The sequence below is a fragment of the Salmo salar genome, chromosome ssa14 (assembly GCF_905237065.1).
Source record: "Salmo salar chromosome ssa14, Ssal_v3.1, whole genome shotgun sequence".
NCBI classification, from domain to species: Eukaryota; Metazoa; Chordata; class Actinopteri; order Salmoniformes; family Salmonidae; genus Salmo; species Salmo salar.
In genome coordinates this window covers 61,320,218-61,338,629 of record NC_059455.1, presented here as the reverse complement: position 1 = coordinate 61,338,629, position 18,412 = coordinate 61,320,218, and the positions used below count along the sequence as shown (strand labels likewise).

The following is an 18,412-nucleotide window of genomic DNA, read 5'->3' as shown; positions in this document are numbered from 1 at the left end:
TGGACATAAATTATGGACTTTATCGAACAAAACAACATTTGTTGTGGACCTGGGAATTCCTGGAAGTGCCTTCTGATGAAGATGATCAAAGGTAAGGGAATATTTCTAATGCAATGTATGATTTTAGATGTCCCCAAGAAATCAGCTATCTGTATAGCCTAGTGTATTTTTCTGAGCTCAGTACTCAGATTATTGCAAAGAGTGCTTTCCTCGTGAAGCTTTTTTGAAATCTTTCATAGCGTTTGCATAAAGGAGATGTTCATCTATAATTCTTTGAATGACAGTTCAATTTTGTACCAATGTTTATGACAAGTATTTTTGTAAATTGTGGCGCTGATTCACCGGCAGTATTTGAGGGAAAATATTTTCTGAACGTCACGCGCCGATGTAAAATGCTGTTTTTATATATAAATATGAACTTTATCGAACAAAAGATGCATGTATTGTGTAACATGATGTCCTAGGAGTGTCATCTGATGAAGATCGTCAAAGGTTAGTGCTGCATTTAGCTGTGTTTTGGGTATTTGTGATGCATGCTAGTTGCTTTGAAAATGGCTGTGTGATTATTTTTGGCAGGGTACTCTCCTAACATAATCTAATGTTTTGCTTTCGCTGTAAAGCCTTTTTGAAATCGGACAACGTGGTTCGATTCAGGAGAAGTGAATCTATAAAATGGTGTAAAATAGTCATATGTTTGAGAAATTGAAGTTATAGCATTTATGAGGTATTTGTATTTCGCACAACGCGATTCCACTGGCTGCACAAGGTGGGACGCAAACGTCCCACCTTGCCCAGGGAGGTTAAAAGGTAATTTACCACCTTCACGAGTGCAATCTCAATACTGTGATGGGGTCTAAAACCAGACTGAAGCATTTTGTATACATTATTTGTCTAAAGGAGGGCAGTGAGCTTGTAACGGGCATCATAAGGATTGGACCAAGGTGCAGCGGGAACGTGTATACTTTTACGTGTATACTTTATTAAATCAAAAGAAGGAAAAAACAAACAAATCACGTATACAAAACAACGAACGACACTAAACAGTCCTGTCAGGTACACAGACACAAAACAGGAGACAACTACCCACAAACCCCCATAGCACAAACACCCCTATACATAGGACCTTCAATCAGAGGCAACGAGGAACAGCTGCCTCCAATTGAAGGTCAATCAACAAACCCTAAACATAGAAATAGAAAGACTATACTGAACATAGAAATACACTAACATAGAACATAGACCAAAAACCCCGGAACACTCTAAACAAACACCCCCTGCCACGTCCTGACCAAACTACAATAACAAAATACCCCTTTACTGATCAGGACGTGACAGAGCTGCTTTTTTTTTAATTGAGAGGAATGGGAGATTCAATATATGCCGTTACATTTAATTTTTTTCTGTGTCAAGGTTTGGCTTTTTCAAGAAAGTCTTTATTAATGTCGTTTTTAGTGAGTTTGGTACACATCCGGTGGATAGAGAGACATTTATTATGTTCAACATAGGAAGGCCAAGCACAGGATGTAGCTCTTTCAGTAGTTTAGTTTGAATAGGGTCCAGTATGAAGCTTGAGCGTTTAGAGGCCATGACTATTTTCATGAAAGTGTCAAGATATACAGTATTATAAAACTTGAGTGTCTCCATTGATTCTAGGTCCTGGCAGTTCTGTGCAGACTCAGGACAACTGAGTTTTGGAGAAATATGCAGGGTTAAAGAGGAGTCCGTAATTTGCTTTCTAATGATCATGATCTTTTCATCAAAGGAAGGTCATGAATTCATCACTGCTGAGGTAAAAGCCATCCTCTCTTGGAGAATGCTGCTTTTTAGTTAGCTTTGCGACAGTATCTAAAATAAATGTTTGGATTGTTCTTATTCTCCTCAATTAGGTTGTAAAAATAGGATGATCGAGCAGCAGTGAGGGCTCTTTAATATTGCACAGTACTGTCTTTCCAAGCTAGTCGGGAGACTTCCAGTTTGGTGGAGCATCATTTCCGTTCCAATTTTCTGGAAGCTTGCTTCAGGGCTCGGGTATTTTCTATATACCAGGGAGCAAATTTCTTATGACAAATGTTTTTTGTTTTTCGGGGTGCAGGTGCGTCTTGGGTATTACGCAAGTTAAAATTTAGATCCTCAGTTAGGTGGTTAACCGATTGTTGTACTCCGACGTCTTTGGGTAGGTGGGGGAGTCTGGAAGGGCATCTAGGAATCTTTGGGTTGTCTGAGAATTTATAGCACTGCTTTTGATGATCCTTGGTTGGCGTCTGAGCAGATTATTTGTTGCGATTGCAAACGTAATAAGATGGTGGTCCGATAGTCCAGGATTATGAGGAAAAACATTTAGATGCATAATATTTATTCCACGGGACAAAACTCGATCCAGGGTATGACTGTGGCAGTGAGTAGGTCCGGAGACATGTTGGACAAAACCCACTGAGTCGATGATGGCTCCGGAAGCCTTTTGGAGTGGGTCTGTGGACTTTCCCAAAAGTCACCAAAAATTTGAATATTATCGACCATGACTACAAGGTCTGATAGGAATTTAGGGAACTCAGTGAGGAACGCTGTATATGGCCGAGGAGGCCTGTAAACAGTAGCTGTAAAGAGTTATTGAGTAGGCTGCATAGATTTCATGACTAGAAGCTCAAAAGGAGAAAATAAATTACATTTTAATTTGCTTTCGTAAATGCTAGCAACACCTCTGCCTTTGCGGGATGCGAGGTTGATATGGTTACTAGTGTAACCAGGAGGAGAGGCCTCTTTTAACACAGTAAATTAATCAGGCCAATCACATCAAGATTATGATCAGTGATTAGTTAATTGACTATAACTGCCTTGGAAGTGAGGGATCTAACATTAAGTAGCCCTATTTTTAGATGTAAGACATCACTATCTCTTTCAATAATGGCAGGAATGGAGGTCTTTATTCTAGTGAGATTGCTAAGGCGAACACCACCATGTTTAATTTTGCTCAACCTAGATCGAGGCACCGACACGGTCTCAATGGGGATAGCTGAGCTGACTACACTGACTGTGCTAGTGGCAGACTCCACTAAGCTGGCAGGCTGGCTAACAGCTCCTATATCATTGTGGAGCTAAAAGAGTTAGAGCCCTGTCTATGTTGATAGATAAGATGAGAGCACCCCTACAGCTAGGATGGAGTCCATCACTCCTCAGCAGGCCAGGCTTGGTCCTGTTTGTGGGTGAGTCCCAGAAAAAGGCCCAGTTGTCTACCAATTCTATCTTTTGGGGAGGGGTAGAAAACATTTTTCAACCAGTGATTGAGTCGTGAGACTCTGCTGTAGAGCTCATCACTCCCCCTAACTGGCAGGGGTCCAGAGACAACTCGATGCGACACATCTTTCTAGCAAATTTACACACTGAAGCTATGTTGCGCTTGGTGACCTCTGACTGTTTCATCCTAACATGGTTGGTACCGACGTGGATAACAATATCCCTATACTCTCTACACTCGCCAGTTTTAGCCTTAGCCAGCACCATCTTCAGATTAGCCTTAACGTCGGTAGTCCTGCCCCCTGGTAAACAGTGTATGATCGCTGGATGATTCTTTTTAAGTCTAATTTTGTGGGTAATGGAGTCACTAATGACTAGGGTTTTCAATTTGTCAGAGCTAATGGTGGGAGACTTCGGCAGCTCAGACCCCATAATGGGTGGAGGAGAGACCAGAGAAGGCTCGACCGCTGACTCCGACTCGCTGCTAAATGGGGAGAACTGGTTGAACGTTTCTGTCTGCTGAATGAGTGACACTGGTTGAGCATGCCGACAGCATTTCTTTCCGGAAGTCTTGAGGAAATTGTCCGGCTGCGGGGACTGTGCTGGGGGATTTCTACTGCTATCTCTATTTACTGGTGGCACAGACACTGTTTTATCCTTTCCTACACTTAAATTGCCCTTGCCTAACGATTGCATCTGAAGCTTTTCTTGCAACAGGGCTATCCTCATCATAAGGTGATAGTTCTCCTGTATATTATGAGTACAGCGACTGCAATTGGATGGCATAGTGTTAATGTTACTACTTAACCAGGACCTCCACCATTTAAAGCGTCCGGGGTGAAAAAGTTGAATCAAAAAAGTAAAACCCCAAAGGTTTTCAGATAGCCAAGTAGCAACAAACAGCCCAGCAGCACAGAGACAAGTCCGGAAGTTGAGGTTGGAGGTCAAATTTCTGCCCTGCTAGAGCTGCCCAATTGTAAGTGCTGTTATTGTGAAGTGGAAACGTCTAGGAGCAACAACGGCTCAGCTGCGAAGTGGAAGGCCACACAAGCTCACAGAACGGGACCGCCGAGTGCTGAAGTGCAGGGCGTAAAAATCGCTTGTCCTCGGTTGCAGCACTCACTAACTTTCTGTGGGAGCAACGTCAGCACAATAACTGTTAGTCTGGAGCTTCATGAAATGGGTTTCCATGGCCGAGCAGCTGCACACAAACCTAAGATCATCATGCGTAATGCCAGGAGTCGGCTGGAGTGGTGTAAAGCTTGCCGCATTAGACTCTGGAGCAGTGGAAACATGTTCTCTGGAGTGATGAATCACGCTTCACCATCTGGCAGTCCGATGGACTAATCTGGATTTGGCAGATGCCAGGAGAACGCTACCTGCCCAAATGCATAGTGCCAACTCTAAAGTTTGTGGAGGAGGAATAATGGTCTGGGCCTGTTTTTCTTGGTTCGGGCTAGGCCCCTTATTTCTACTGAAGGGAAATCTTAACTCTACAGAATACTTTCACATTGTAAACGATTCTATGCTTTCAACTTTGTGGCAACAGTTTGGGGAAGGCATGACAATGCCCCCATGCACAAAGAGAAGTCCATACAGAAAGGGTTTGTTAAGATCGGAGTGGAAGAACTTGACTGATCAAATGTCCATTGCTCGTGTTTCTTGGCCCAAGCAAGTCTCTTTTTATTGGTGTCCTTCTAGCTGCAGCTTGTGGTCCTTCTAGTCTGGTATGTTGATTCTTAACTCAATCTTTTATACACTTGGATAAAAAGGGTCATTTCCGTCATACTGAACACACTCTCTGAGCACCCTCGGGCATGGCTAGTTACTGGGAAAACATCATCAAAAACTATGATCTTGTTAGAAAACTAAAATCTATCTTAACAAAAAAATTATCTTCATCCTTTATATTTCCTACACATCGTAAAGGATGTAAACCTGATACAGTATACACAGTGTGAAAGCTCTTCAAGTTATAATATTTTAATGAAATCACTTTTATACCATGTTTAATGACATCACAAAATATACATTAATTTCCCATATTCCATCTCTCATCATTCCCCACATTCGGATGTTGAAATATATTGTCCCAGTGTTCACTGTTGGACGTTAGAGTTTTTGGAAAGTGATTCCATTCACCAATACTAGTTACCAAAAGGAGACATGTGCTGCCTACAATTTACGATTGGCGTGAGGTGTCATAAAACCCCCACACCAATCCCTGCGGGTGAGAGGGCTCTGTAGACGCTGATCCATTATAACCTGATCTTTGGATTCTCACAGGAGAGTCATGACACCTCTCAAGCTCTGTCAGGTTGGATGTGGAGCGTCCCTTCACAGCTTTTTTCAGATCTCTCCAGAGATGTTCGATTAGGTTCAAGTCCAGGTTATGGCTGGGCCACCCAAAGACTTTCAGAGACTTGTCCTGAAGCCACTCCTGCGTTGTCTTGGCTGTGCGCTTAGGGTCATTGTCCTGTTGGAAGGTGAACCTTCGCCCAAGTCTGAGGTCCTAAGCGCTCTGGAGCAGGTTTTCATCAAGGATCTCTCTGTACTTTGCTCTGTTCATCATTCCCTCTGTCCTGACTAACCTCCCAGTCCCTGCCACTGAAAAACATCCCCACAGCATGATGCTGCCACCACCATGCTTCACCGTAGGGACGGTGGCAGGTTTCCTCCAGACATGACACTTGGCATTCAGGCCAAAGAGTTCAATCTTGGTTTCATCAGACCAGAGAATCTTTTGCCAAACTCCAAGCAGCCTTCAAGTGCCTTTTAATGAGGAGTGGCTTCCGTCTAGCCACTCTGCCATAGAAGCCTGATTGGGGGAGTGCTGCAAAGATGGTTGTCTTTCTGGAAGGTTCTGCCATCTCCATAGAGGAACTCTGGAGCTCTGTCAGAGTGACCATCGTGTTCTTGGTCACCTTCCTGGCATGTCACCCACAATTTCCAAATTTTTATAAAAACCTGTTTTCACTTTGTCATTATGGGGTATTGTGTGTAGATTGATGAAGCACATTTTTTTATTTAATCCATTTTTGAATAAGGCTGCAACGTAACAAAATGTGGAAAAAGTCAAGGGGGTCTGAATAGTTTCTGAATATACTGTATACATACCAGTGATTCTTGCCTTTTGTTGTCATGTGAGCATTGCAAGCTCTGAGTAACTGGTGTTTGGTTCTTATGAAGTCAAAACATTATTCTCATGTGAATGATGCAGTGAGATTATTGGCTCTCTAAAAAAAGTTGGTAGAGTATGAAATGTTCATTTAAAAGCTAAGAAATAATGCTCTCTCTCATTTCTCTCCCCAATCTGTCTTTTATCACATTGCCCCCCCCTCCCTCTCTCTCACTCACTATACCTCCCTCTGCCTTTCCGCCTATCGCTCGCAAACAGGCCAAGGACCTCAGCTACTCAGAGATGGACCTACGTGCCAAGCCCAAGAGGTTCGGCACGTTCACCTTTGGCTTGAAGAGGAGGAAGAAGAAGAGTGACGGGGATCTCTCCCAGAGCATCGTGGTCCTCCACAGCCCCGAGTCAGAGGTCAAAGGGCAAGAGGAGGAGGAGCCTCTGAACCTCAGCCTCTGGGACATCGGCCAAGGCGGCACTCTGAACAAGAGGGTAAGGTTCGCTGTGTCTCAGCCTGACCTAAACACTAAGACACTGGTCACCTCTTATCCTCCTCCCACTGTCCCCAAGAAATCGCAGGCCCAGGAGCCCCCGATGGACAGTCCTGAGACCGCCACCAACCAACCAAATTCCCAGATGGATAACATTATTCCTCTTGAAGTGGGCCGGGCTACAAGAAAAGTCCCTTTAGCGATGGCTGAGATGGAGTGGGACAAGACCTCACAGGAAGAGGAGAGCCCGGATGTTCAGTGTGACAACCCTTATGCCTCAACAGACCATACTGACACATCTTCTCCTATGGATGTTAATAGCTTTAACCCAAGTCCTCCACCTTTCTCACCTAACCCACCTCCACCGTCCTATCCATCTAGCCCACCCCCCTGCTACCCATTGAGCCCACCTACATCTTTTTCCCCCTTTAGCTCTCCTCCTACTACAGTTTACACCTCAAACCAGAGGGATGAAATATCCCTCTCCCCTTTACCCAGCGCTGACCCTGTGAATAGTGGTATTTCTGATCCTGTCCTTCCTGTTACTGAACTCTCACTTAGCAAAGCTGAGGCCTCTTATGTTACTCTCTCCATTGGCCAACCTGTTGTTGTTGAAAATATCAGCACTTTTACCCCTAATACAGATCCCTCTCATATTGCCTTGGACCCCAATATAGAAGCCACTATTACTGAAACAGACACAACTATCCCTGAAGTTAAAACCGAAACCTTTCCTCTCAACCCTGATACTTTGGCTGACAACACTGAGACACCTATTCTCATCACCGTCACCTCTGCTCTTATTACTGTCAACTCTGTTACTGACATGGACACCAGCTCCATCAATGACACCTCTGTCTCCACCGCTGATACATCTAGGCCTATGCCTGAAACTGTCACCTCCATCACCTCTGAAGAGATCAGCACCGCTATTGCTGATCCTGGCCCCTCTCTCGCTGAAATGGTCATCCCCGTTCCAAGCACTGATAAATCTACACCTGAAATGCTAGCCTCCATTGCAAACACTGTCAACTCCATTACCAACAGTGACAACACTGTCCCCAACACTGACACTTTCTCTGCCAACACGCAGGTATTTGGAACTCTGTATGACTCACTATTTCCTCAAAGTTTCACCTCGGAACAAGAATCTGCCAGATCAGACAATGACTCTACTGAGGGATGCCTTGACACCAACCTAACCGTAATAAATTATGAAACTAACCCACACCTGTCCTTGGATAACCCCTTTGACTCACCAAGTCCTATTTTACCTGAATCAGTTAAACAGGAGTCTGAAACTGCCATTGATCACACTGAAGCTAGTGTCAGTTACCCCACCCAATCAACTCCGTTACAGTCTGCCACTGACGCCCCTGTCCCCGACATGGATATACCTGCCGCTGCAGTCTCCAAAATGGATACCAGCCATCCTGACACAGACACCACTGTTTCCCCTAATACTAACCTCACTGTTACTGATACTGACTCTCAACCAGTATTCGAAGATATTTACGACTCTCTTTTTCCTGGAATGTTTCCCTCACATCACATATCTGGCCACACCGCATCTGCTATCAGCAGTTACACTTCTGGCGTTATGACATCGGACGTTATGATGGACACTCGATGCACACCTACTAATATAGACACTTCTTTTGAAAACAAGCTTCCCTCTGTTCCTCAAATAGACACCTCCCACCCTAACACAGATATCTCCCTCACTGAGCCTGAGGCTTTTGCCTCTCTGCGCTTTGAGCCTACACTCCCCACAACTGAGCCAATGGAAATGGATGACTTAGAGCCTGAGCTTGCCACCTCAGACTCACCTCTCCCAAATACTGATATCGCTGTCCCTGATACTGGCTCTAGTGACACATATGAATCTCTCTATGACTTTCTTTTCCCTGAAAGTTTTCCTTCTGACCAAGTGTCCACCATTTCTGACCCCGTCCTCGATAAACCAGTCTATGTTACGGACGCTGATTCTGATCTGCTCCGACCAGATTGCAACACTCGACCAGACCTTGTTGATCAGTCGGAGCCTTTGACCTCAGCTCTTCCAGTATACCTTGATACGGAGGACACTGAAAACACAGATCTCGTCCTTCATCATTCTGATATGAACATTGATAACTCTGATCACATTCTCTCAGACAACGTCACCCTCGTTTCTGACATTCTTAGCGCTAACCATCCAAGCACTAAGAATTCCAGTTCTCTTGAATCCACCTTCTCCATTGATGCGTCCGTCTCCTCAACAATAGCTGAAACAATGGCTACTGAGACAGGTCAAGAAGCAGAGGTGGAGATAATGGAAGAGGCCAACAGCATAGATTCTAACAGACAGATTAAGGAACATATGCCCTGTGATGCAGAAGTTAACAGGGCAAGCTCACAGTATGTGATCATACCAGAGAACAGCAATGCCGTGGAAGTCGCTATACCAGCGGTCCATTACAGCATCTTGGAGGATTACATGGAGGAGAGTGGAGTTGAAGAGGTAAAAGCAGAGGAAATGAAAGGAACGGGCAAACAATGGAGGAATGGTAATGAAACCATTGAAGTGGGATGGAGTTTGGGGTCACAGAAAGTAACGGAAGTAATGTTAGAAACAAAGGATAGAGGTCAAGAGAATGAAGTCCACCGAGAGGAGAAGAGACACATCGAGTCCCCAGAAGACAGTGATGCAGAGAGGCTGGTGCTGGTGGAGGAGAGAGGAGCGAGAGAAGTCTCGTCACTGGTGAAAGAAGAGTGGGAGGATGGGGTGGAACCAGCCCTGCCTGCTCAGCAGGTGCACACACTCATGGAATGTGAGTCGCCCGCCCCGCCTTCCATCACAGAGCAGCATGGAGAGGAGGAGGGGTCAGGGAGTAACCGGAGTGCAGTTACACACGCTTACCTGGTAACAGAGGCCCGCGCTGATACACATACACTCAGACAGACCCCAGGCCACGAAGAGCCACAGGAGTCTCACAGCGCTGAGAATAAACACGCTGCCACCGACAACAGAGAGAGACAGGACACACTCGCAACACGTAACACACTCGCACACACCACAGACCGAGAGGGGAGCATTTTAGACACACACACAGCAGAGAAAGCGGACTTAGTCACTCGTACTACCGAGGACACATCCTCTTTCTCTGAGCAGAAAGCAAAAGTAAACACCACTAGCACACATGGCGAGAACACATTCACACTTGACAGAGAAGAGACAGCGACAGACACAGAGTCCAAAACATACACTGTAAAGGTAGAACATAAAGGGACACTCGGTACTGAGTGGACAGACAGCATTGTCACGCAGGAAACAGACAGAGCCAGTTCCGAGCCAGTGCCAGAGCAGGTGGCAGTGAACCCTACAGTCACACGAGACACAATCCTCGACAGACTTCGAAAGAGAGCCAACGGTCTTGCCACTGAGGACACAGAGAGACCCGGTGCAGAGCCAGAGCAGGTGGGAGGGAAGCTACCAGTCACTGCAGACACACTCCTCAACTCACTGAGGAACAGAGTCAAATTCCTCAGCCAGCCCGGAGGGTAAGGGATGAAATTTCATCTGCTATCCTTACTCTGATTTCCTACTTTTCTTGATGTGTGTGTTTTGAAGTGGAGGTGGAGGTGATCAAGCTTCATGTGCTCTTTCTATGGTAAATGAGTGAGTGTGTGCGCAGATTGCACAAGTGTGTCTGTGAGTGCGAGAGAATGTGGGGACTCAACAACAATAGGGCTAATTGCTCTGTGTGTGCTGCGCAGTAAATTGTATGAGTATGGTATGGGACTAGGTGGACTAGAGGGGAAATTGTTGATGTCCATTCTCTATGCAATGTATATGGAATGTTGTTTATTGGAAATGCAAAGACTGTTATTATCTCATAATGTTGTGATTGAGGGTAATTAGCTAGAATTATGAATTTGATTTCAATAGCACATCCCCTCTACTATGTACAGTACAGACAGTCTACTTCACTGTCCTGATACATGACATGTGGATCTGCGGAACAGCCATCTGAAATAGGTACGTTACGTTGTAAATTCTCCGGCAATACAACTAGAATATTTACCAGTAGAGTGGAATTCATTCTGCATTCACCCAGGCATTTTTTTCTGTCACCTTTTAATATTATTTGTGGACATTTCTTTATTGCAACGGCATCCTTTTTGTTGTTGTTGAATAGGCCAGTTTCCTTGGTGGAACACATCATGTGAAAGTCTCCAAGCCAGACTAGAAGTGGTGATTAGCCTCACCCATCCACCCACATACTTGTGGTCCTCTCTTGCACCCTCTCAGTGGGATGGGCTGTAAGGAGTCATAGTAAAAGAACTTGACTTCTAGTCCAGTGGCTTGTTTGTGTTAGATGGTTGACCCGAGATACACTTGTTGATGGATAATAGGCTTTGCCTATGGAAACACTTGTGGCGTAACATTTCATCGGCACATACTGTGGTACGCCTGTTGTCGACACCTGAACATGAATGGCTGTGCGTGCGTGTTTGTGTGTGCGCACGCGACACTCTTTGTGTAGAATATGGCTTTAATTCTTTAAGATAGTGTACACTATGTAAATTGTTTCTCGTAGAACGCAGGCACAGCCTTAACATTGTTTGCCTGATTGACAGGCCTTTTGCATGCCATGTGTTATCTGATCATGGGAATCTTGGACCTAGTCCTTTTTCATGGAACACAGTAAAGAACCCAGTGGACCCACACAGTAAAGTTTATATAGTCAAGCCACACTGTTTTCAGTTCATCTGAAAACAGACAGTACAGTGTTGTCCATATGTTATTTTCTTTCCCAATAGTAGCTGTTGTTTCCTACTGCCCCAAAAGATGGCGACAAATACGTATTGTAAAGTCAAGAACACAGTGGTCCGTTTAGTTATTACAATATCACTTAGAGATATCTCTATATGTAAGGGGGGAAATAGAAAGAATCAGGTTGTGTGAATGTGGGAAGTTTCTAAAAAGTCACACAGGACACAAAATGGTTCGCTAGCCTCAATCAGGTAAATTGCACTCTGTCCAACAACATCTCTTGTATGAACTAGGAAGTCCTGTCATAATCTGCCGATTAGATAAAACCTCCACCTACTCTTTTATGAGATGGGAGCTCTGATGGACAGGCATGTTAATGCAAGGTGAAAGCTAAACTAAGGAATAACCCTTATCTGTCCTGAGGCAGAATATTACATGGCTATCGTATTGTGGGTGGGGTGGAAACTGGAGGTAACTCTTGACACCGCTTTCAGTGTTTACCGCAGGTTGTCCATTCCATTTCCGTCCTCTCTGTTACTGTCACCTCTGTTTCCGTCACTCACAAAGACCAGTACAGCTGGGAATGCAAGGAATGACAGCACTGCATAGAATGACAACAGGAATGAAAACAGGTGCCCCTGTTTTAAAAGTGCCCCTGTTTTAAAAGTTGTGAATCAGTCTTTATCTCTCCTTCCGCCCTCCTCAGCAGGTGACGATGATGACATGTAGGGTAATAACTCGGAGGTCGCCCTGGATTGGAAGGGTCAAATGTTTCCTGATGTCATCATCTGGTGCTGTCGTTGGCGCCCTCCATTCTTTGTTTACCGAATCGACTTAGATTTTCTATAATATTCAAAGCAGTTGCTTTCGAACTAGGGATTTCATGGCTAAATGAGGTAAGAGTAAATCCGCTCATAGATTGTGTAGTACACACATGCATATTGACACATCCAGGCCAAAGCGGGAGGTTTCAAAAATACTTTCTTAGACGCCAACGTACTGGAGCATGTCTTTAATAACTGAAGATCTACAGATCTAGAATATCTGTAATGCCAGCAGAATGAGTTATCTTACGGGAACTATACACCCTGGAGCTACAGTGGTGGTCGTTTCACATGTTGACATGACTAAGAACCCAATGAACTCAGTGGATGGTGTCACTCTGTCCTCTGAAGCTGTCAGCCTGTCAGGTCACATCTAAAGTTGCGCTGGCTCTCTGCGTGTAAACCTGGTACACCTGGTATCAGATGTACACATGGTACCAACCAGATGAGTTCCCAGAGCTGGTTTCTGTGAGAATGGAGAGACCTGTGTGGAATGTGGAGGCACACAGGCAGGCCCCAATTCAAAAATACTGTAGTACATTGAACAACAAAAAAACATCCACAGGTGCTGCCAGGGTACAAATACTGCCGTAGGAAAATAAATACCTGCAGAACATTTCACTGTTGGAATGCTGCTGAATTTCAGTAGTTAAGCCTGAGAAACTCTCTTCGTGATTGATGCACTGCTATTCAAATGTAGGAACATGCGAAGAGTGTGTGGGTATTTGTTGTCTTCTTTAGACTGCAAAGCCCTCCTCCGCCTTACCCTTCAGACAGCATAGAGAAAAAACAAGTAAAAAAAAAAAGAATGGTCCCCAAATTTCAGTTGGAACATGATCAAAATCAAATCAGTTTATTGGTTGTGTACACAGCTTGGCAAGTGTTATAGCAGTGCAGCAAAATGCTTCTGTTACTAACTCCTAATAATGCAGTCGAATGTAAAAACAAAAATATGGAAAGAAAAAAATAAGAAAAAAACTTAAGAAATCAAGAACAGTTGAACAGTCTTATGGCCTGGTGATAGAAGCTGTTTTTTAGTCTCTTGGTCTTAGCTCTGATGCACCTGGACTGTCTACGTCTGTCGGACGGGAGCAGAGTAAACAGTCCGTGGCTCGGGTGACTGAGGTCCTTAATGATCTTCTTGGCCTTCTTTTGACACATGCCCTGGAGGGCAGGCAGCGTGGCCTCTGATGCATTGGGCTGTCCTCATCACCCTCTGGAGAGTCATGCGGTTGAGGATGGAGCAGTTGCCGTACCAAGCAGTGACGTAGCCCAACAGAATGCTCTCAATGGTGCATCTGTAGAAGTCTGTGAGGGTCTTAGGGGCCATGCCAAATAGATTTTTAGCCATCTGAGGTTGTAAAGGTGCCTTTGCACCTTATTCACCACAATGTTGGTTAGGTGAGACCATTTTAAGTCCTCAGTGATGTGCAGGCCGAGGAACTTGAAGCTTTTGACCCCTCCACTGTGGCCCCCTTCGAAGAGGATGGGGTGTGCTCCCTCTTCTGTCTCCTGTAGTCCACAATAAGATCCTTCTTTTTATCGTTGAGGGACAAATTATTTTCCTGGCACCACGCCGCCAGCAGGTGTATCTGCATATGTGTGAATTTCCAATTTTTCATGTTGAAGAAGATTATTGTGAGTTTGTGTTGGTCTGATGTTTATAGGGCCTTCCTAATTTGGCCTCGTTTTAGATTCGGTTCAATAAGAAATGCTAGCGGCCGTGATTGAATTCAAACGTGAGTTGATTTCGGGGTGTGGTTTGATGTGGGTGTCACTTGTGTGTGTTCTCAGGTGATTTCATACATTAGCTTCTGCTGGGTGGTGTGCGACTGTGGCAAAGTTGGTTTGACTTTGGTTAGCCTATCTCTGGGGATAGTTAGGGACCGTCAATAAATTACGCAATGTAAATGGGACAATATTTTCATGTTGCACATCTCATTATATGCTTTCAGTATTTGTATATTCATTTATACAATTTATAGTTGGTTTGAGGTTAATTCATTGTAATGTGGAGCGATTGACCTTTTAAAATATAGTCCCATGTACGTTGTGTAATTTACTGATGGTCACTAACTATCCCCATAGGGATATCGAATGTCAAACCAAATTGACCATGGGCATTACGATCGGGTCGCATGCAGCTGCACTCGGGAATTGGTTACTTGGGTGCTGCCAGCTGTGAGTAGGATTAAAATAAACCCAACCCATGACAAACTGTTACGGTACCCTTCATTCTATGACATTCCATTTTTTTCCTATCTTGCAAATCTTAGTTTTGGACAAGACTGACTTCATGACCAAAATTATCCTATTTACATTTTGTCGTCAATTTTGACACTAGAGTAAATGTTGGACTCATATCGATGCCACACCGGCCATTTAAAAAAACTAGAAGTTGCTTTTTAGGGGCAGTCGCTCTTTACAACTTCATGTTCCAGGAGAGAGGTGCAGTGGTATGTGGTAGCTATTAAGCTCTTCTGTCTTCCCCGGGGCGCAGGTGTGGTGATGAGCTGAGTTACCTGCTGAAACGGAGGGATGGAGAAGTAGCATAGCAGGCTACCAAGACACATACTGGAGAGAAGTTGGAAATAGTTTAGAAAAAAAATACACTGCTACAGAATGGCATTGTTACGGTGATGTGCTGTCAAATTTTTCCCAAGTGGTAGTATGAAATTAAGGAGGAGTTGTGAGGATAGATGAACTCCATTTACTGTAGGTAACATTAGTTGTCGGCTCACAAAAGGGCTGCTGTTTAGTCTGTAAGACATAAACTCAGCAAAAAAAGAAACGTCCTCTCACTGTCAACTGCATTTATTTTCAGCAAACTTAACATGTGTAAATATGTGTATGAACATAACATGATTCAACAACTGAGACATAAACTGAACAAGTTCCACAGACATGTGACTAACAGAAATGGAATAATGTGCCCCTGAACAAATGGGGGTCAAAATCAAAAGTAACAGTCAGTATCTGGTGTGGCCACCAGCTGCATTAAGTACTGCAGTGCATCTCCTCCTCATGGACTGCACCAGATTTGCCAGTTCTTGTTGTGAGATGTTACCCCACTCTTCCACCAAGGCACCTGCAAGTTCCCGGACATTACTGGGAGGAATGCCCCTAGCCCTCACCCTCCGATCCAACAGGTCCCAGACGTGCTCAATGGGATTGAGATCCGGGCACTTCGCTGGCCATGGCAGAACACTGACATTCCTGTCTTGCAGGAAATCACGCACAGAATGAGCAGTATGGCTGGTGGCATTGTCATGCTGGAGGGTCATGTCAGGATGAGTCTGCAGGAAGGGTACCACATGAGGGAGGAGGGTGTCTTCCCTGTAACGCACAGCGTTGAGATTGCCTGCAATGACAACAAGCTCAGTCCGATGATGCTGTGACACACCGCCCCAAACCATGACGGACCCTCCACCTCCAAATCGATCCCGCTCCAGAGTACAGGCCTCGGTATAACGCTCATTCCTTCGACGATAAACACGAATCCAACCATCACCCCTGGTGAGACAAAACCGCGACTTGTCAGTGAAGCGCACTTTTTTTCCAGTTCTGTCTGGTCCAGCGACGGTGGGTTTGTGCCCATAGGCGACGTTGTTGCCGGTGATGTCTGGTGAGGACCTGCCTGCAACAGGCCGACAAGCCCTCAGTCCAGCCTCTCTCAGCCTATTGCGGACAGTCTGAGCACTGATGGAGGGATTGTGCGTTCCTGGTGTAACTCGGGCAGTTGTTGTTGCCATCCTGTACCTGTCCCGCAGGTGTGATGTTCGGATGTACCGATCCTGTGCAGGTGTTATTACAGGTGGTCTGCCACTGCGAGGACGATCAGCTGTCCATCCTGTCTCCCTGTAACGCTGTCTTAGGCGTCTCACAGTACGAACATTGTTATTTATTGCCCTGGCCACATCTGCAGTCCTCATGCCTCCTTGCAGCATGCCTAAGGCACGTTCACGCAGATGAGCAGGGACCCTGGGCATCTTTATTTTGGTGTTTTTCAGAGTCAGTAGAAAGGCCTCTTTAGTGTCCTAAGTTTTCATAACTGCAACCTTAATTGCCTACCATCTGTAAGCTGTTAGTGTCTTAACGATCGTTCCACAGGTGCATGTTCATTAATTGTTCATGGTTCATTGAACAAGCATGGGAAACAGTGTTTAAACCCTTTACAATGAAGATTTGTGAAGTTATTTGATGTTTTATGAATTATCTTTGAAAGGGTCCTGAAAAAGGGCTGTTTCTTTTTTTTGAGTTTAGATTGGATGCTTACGTCTGTGTTGTCACTCCACTTGTCTCTCTAGTACAGCAGTATTCAACTCTTACCCTATAAGGTCCAGAGCCTGCTTGTTTTCTGTTCTACCTGATAATTAATTGCACACATCTGGTGTCTGTCCCAGTTCTAAATCAGTCCCTGATTAGAAGGGGACAATGGAAAAAATGCATTGAAACTGGGTTCGAGGTCCAGAGTTGAGTTTGAGGGCTCTAGTAGTTTGCATATTGTGCACTTTATGATGAATCAGTCTAGTTGTAACTGTCCCTGGAAAGAGACTGTCAATGTTTGAACAGACCAATTACTTTTTGTTGACCGCTAAATGAAAAGGCTTCTGCTTCGTCTAATCTTGAGTCAGTGACCATGTTTACATGCACACCAATATGCCGTTATTATTTGGGATACTCAAGTATTCTATTTTTGAGTTGACGCATATAAACATCATATCCCATTTACAATAACTGGAAAAAGCTTGTATCCCGGTTATGAGAAACCAGGATATGATGCCTGGGCTATGCTGATCTAAGACGGGATACTGTGGCATGTAAACATCTTGTTCCGTTTACTGTTGTTTTTGCGGTGTTGTGTGATGATGTTTTCATCTGATTGTCAAACAAATCACTTCAAAAGGTAGGTTACCTGCGCAGTTCGATCCACCATAATAATTTAGCCTACTATAATTAATTTACTATCATTTACTATTGGCGATCCGGTCACATGCAGCTGTGCTTGGAATTGATGATTTCTTGGGTACTGCCAGAAACAGCAGGGATTCAAACTTTAGAACCCAGTTCCTACATTTAAATATAACAATTTATTTTATCAAACAAATCTATGCTACATTTTATCTCTGGGACCCTCAGGATGACAAATCAGAGCAAGATTACTGAATGTAAGTACATTATTTACCTTCAGAGGTGAATGTATCAAACCAAGTGCCGTGATATAAGCTTTTTGTTGTTGTGCACTCTCCTCAAACAATAGCATTGTATTTTTTCACTGTAATAGCTACTGTAAATTGGACAGTGGAGTTAGATTATCAAGAAGTTAAGCTTTCTGCTCATATAAGACATGTCTATGTCCTGGATTGTTGGATGTTACTGACAACGTCATTGTTGTCACATTAGCACACGTTAGCAACAACCGTCAAGGTATAGAGACGCCGATCCTGTAGAGGTTTTAAGAGATGCTGAAAGAAAGAAATCATATTTCGCCACTCCTATTCCCTAGACAAAATTAACATATGTTGTATAATATCACTGCAAGAAATGCATATTTCTGCAGGATTTCATATTATATTAATCTACATGTGAAAGGTTATAGGCCTGCAGTCAGTGTCCATATTTCAGTTACTATTCCATTTAACCCATATACTTAATGAGGAATAGTCTGTTTATTCATGGACACAAGAATACTCATGAGCGGGATATCAAAGGTGCATGTAAACAGCTTATTCCGAATAAGATTTGAGCTACTATCCGGAATACTGTGCACATGTAAACGTGGTCAGTGGTTCTAATGGTTCAGTGGGTCAGAGCAGGGTTTCCCAAACTCGGTCCTGGGGTCCCCCATGAGTGCATGTTTTGGTTTTTGTCTTAGCACTACACAGCTGATTCAAATCATCAAAGCTTGATAATGAGTTGGTTATTTGAATCAGCTGTGTAGTGCTAGTTCGTAAAAAACTGAATGTGCACCCAGGGG

General features: G+C 44.3%; 1 protein-coding gene across 1 annotated transcript in view; it reads left to right on the top strand.

Annotated features, from left to right (window-relative positions):
• The window catches only part of LOC106570042 (uncharacterized), a 92,826-nt gene that overhangs the window by 34,757 nt on the left and 39,657 nt on the right, over window positions 1–18,412 (top strand). Inside the window, exon 3 of the mRNA XM_014141968.2 lies at window positions 6,629–10,395. Coding sequence (XP_013997443.2) covers window positions 6,629–10,395 — 3,767 coding nt within the window. The remainder of the gene's footprint in view (window positions 1–6,628; window positions 10,396–18,412) is intronic.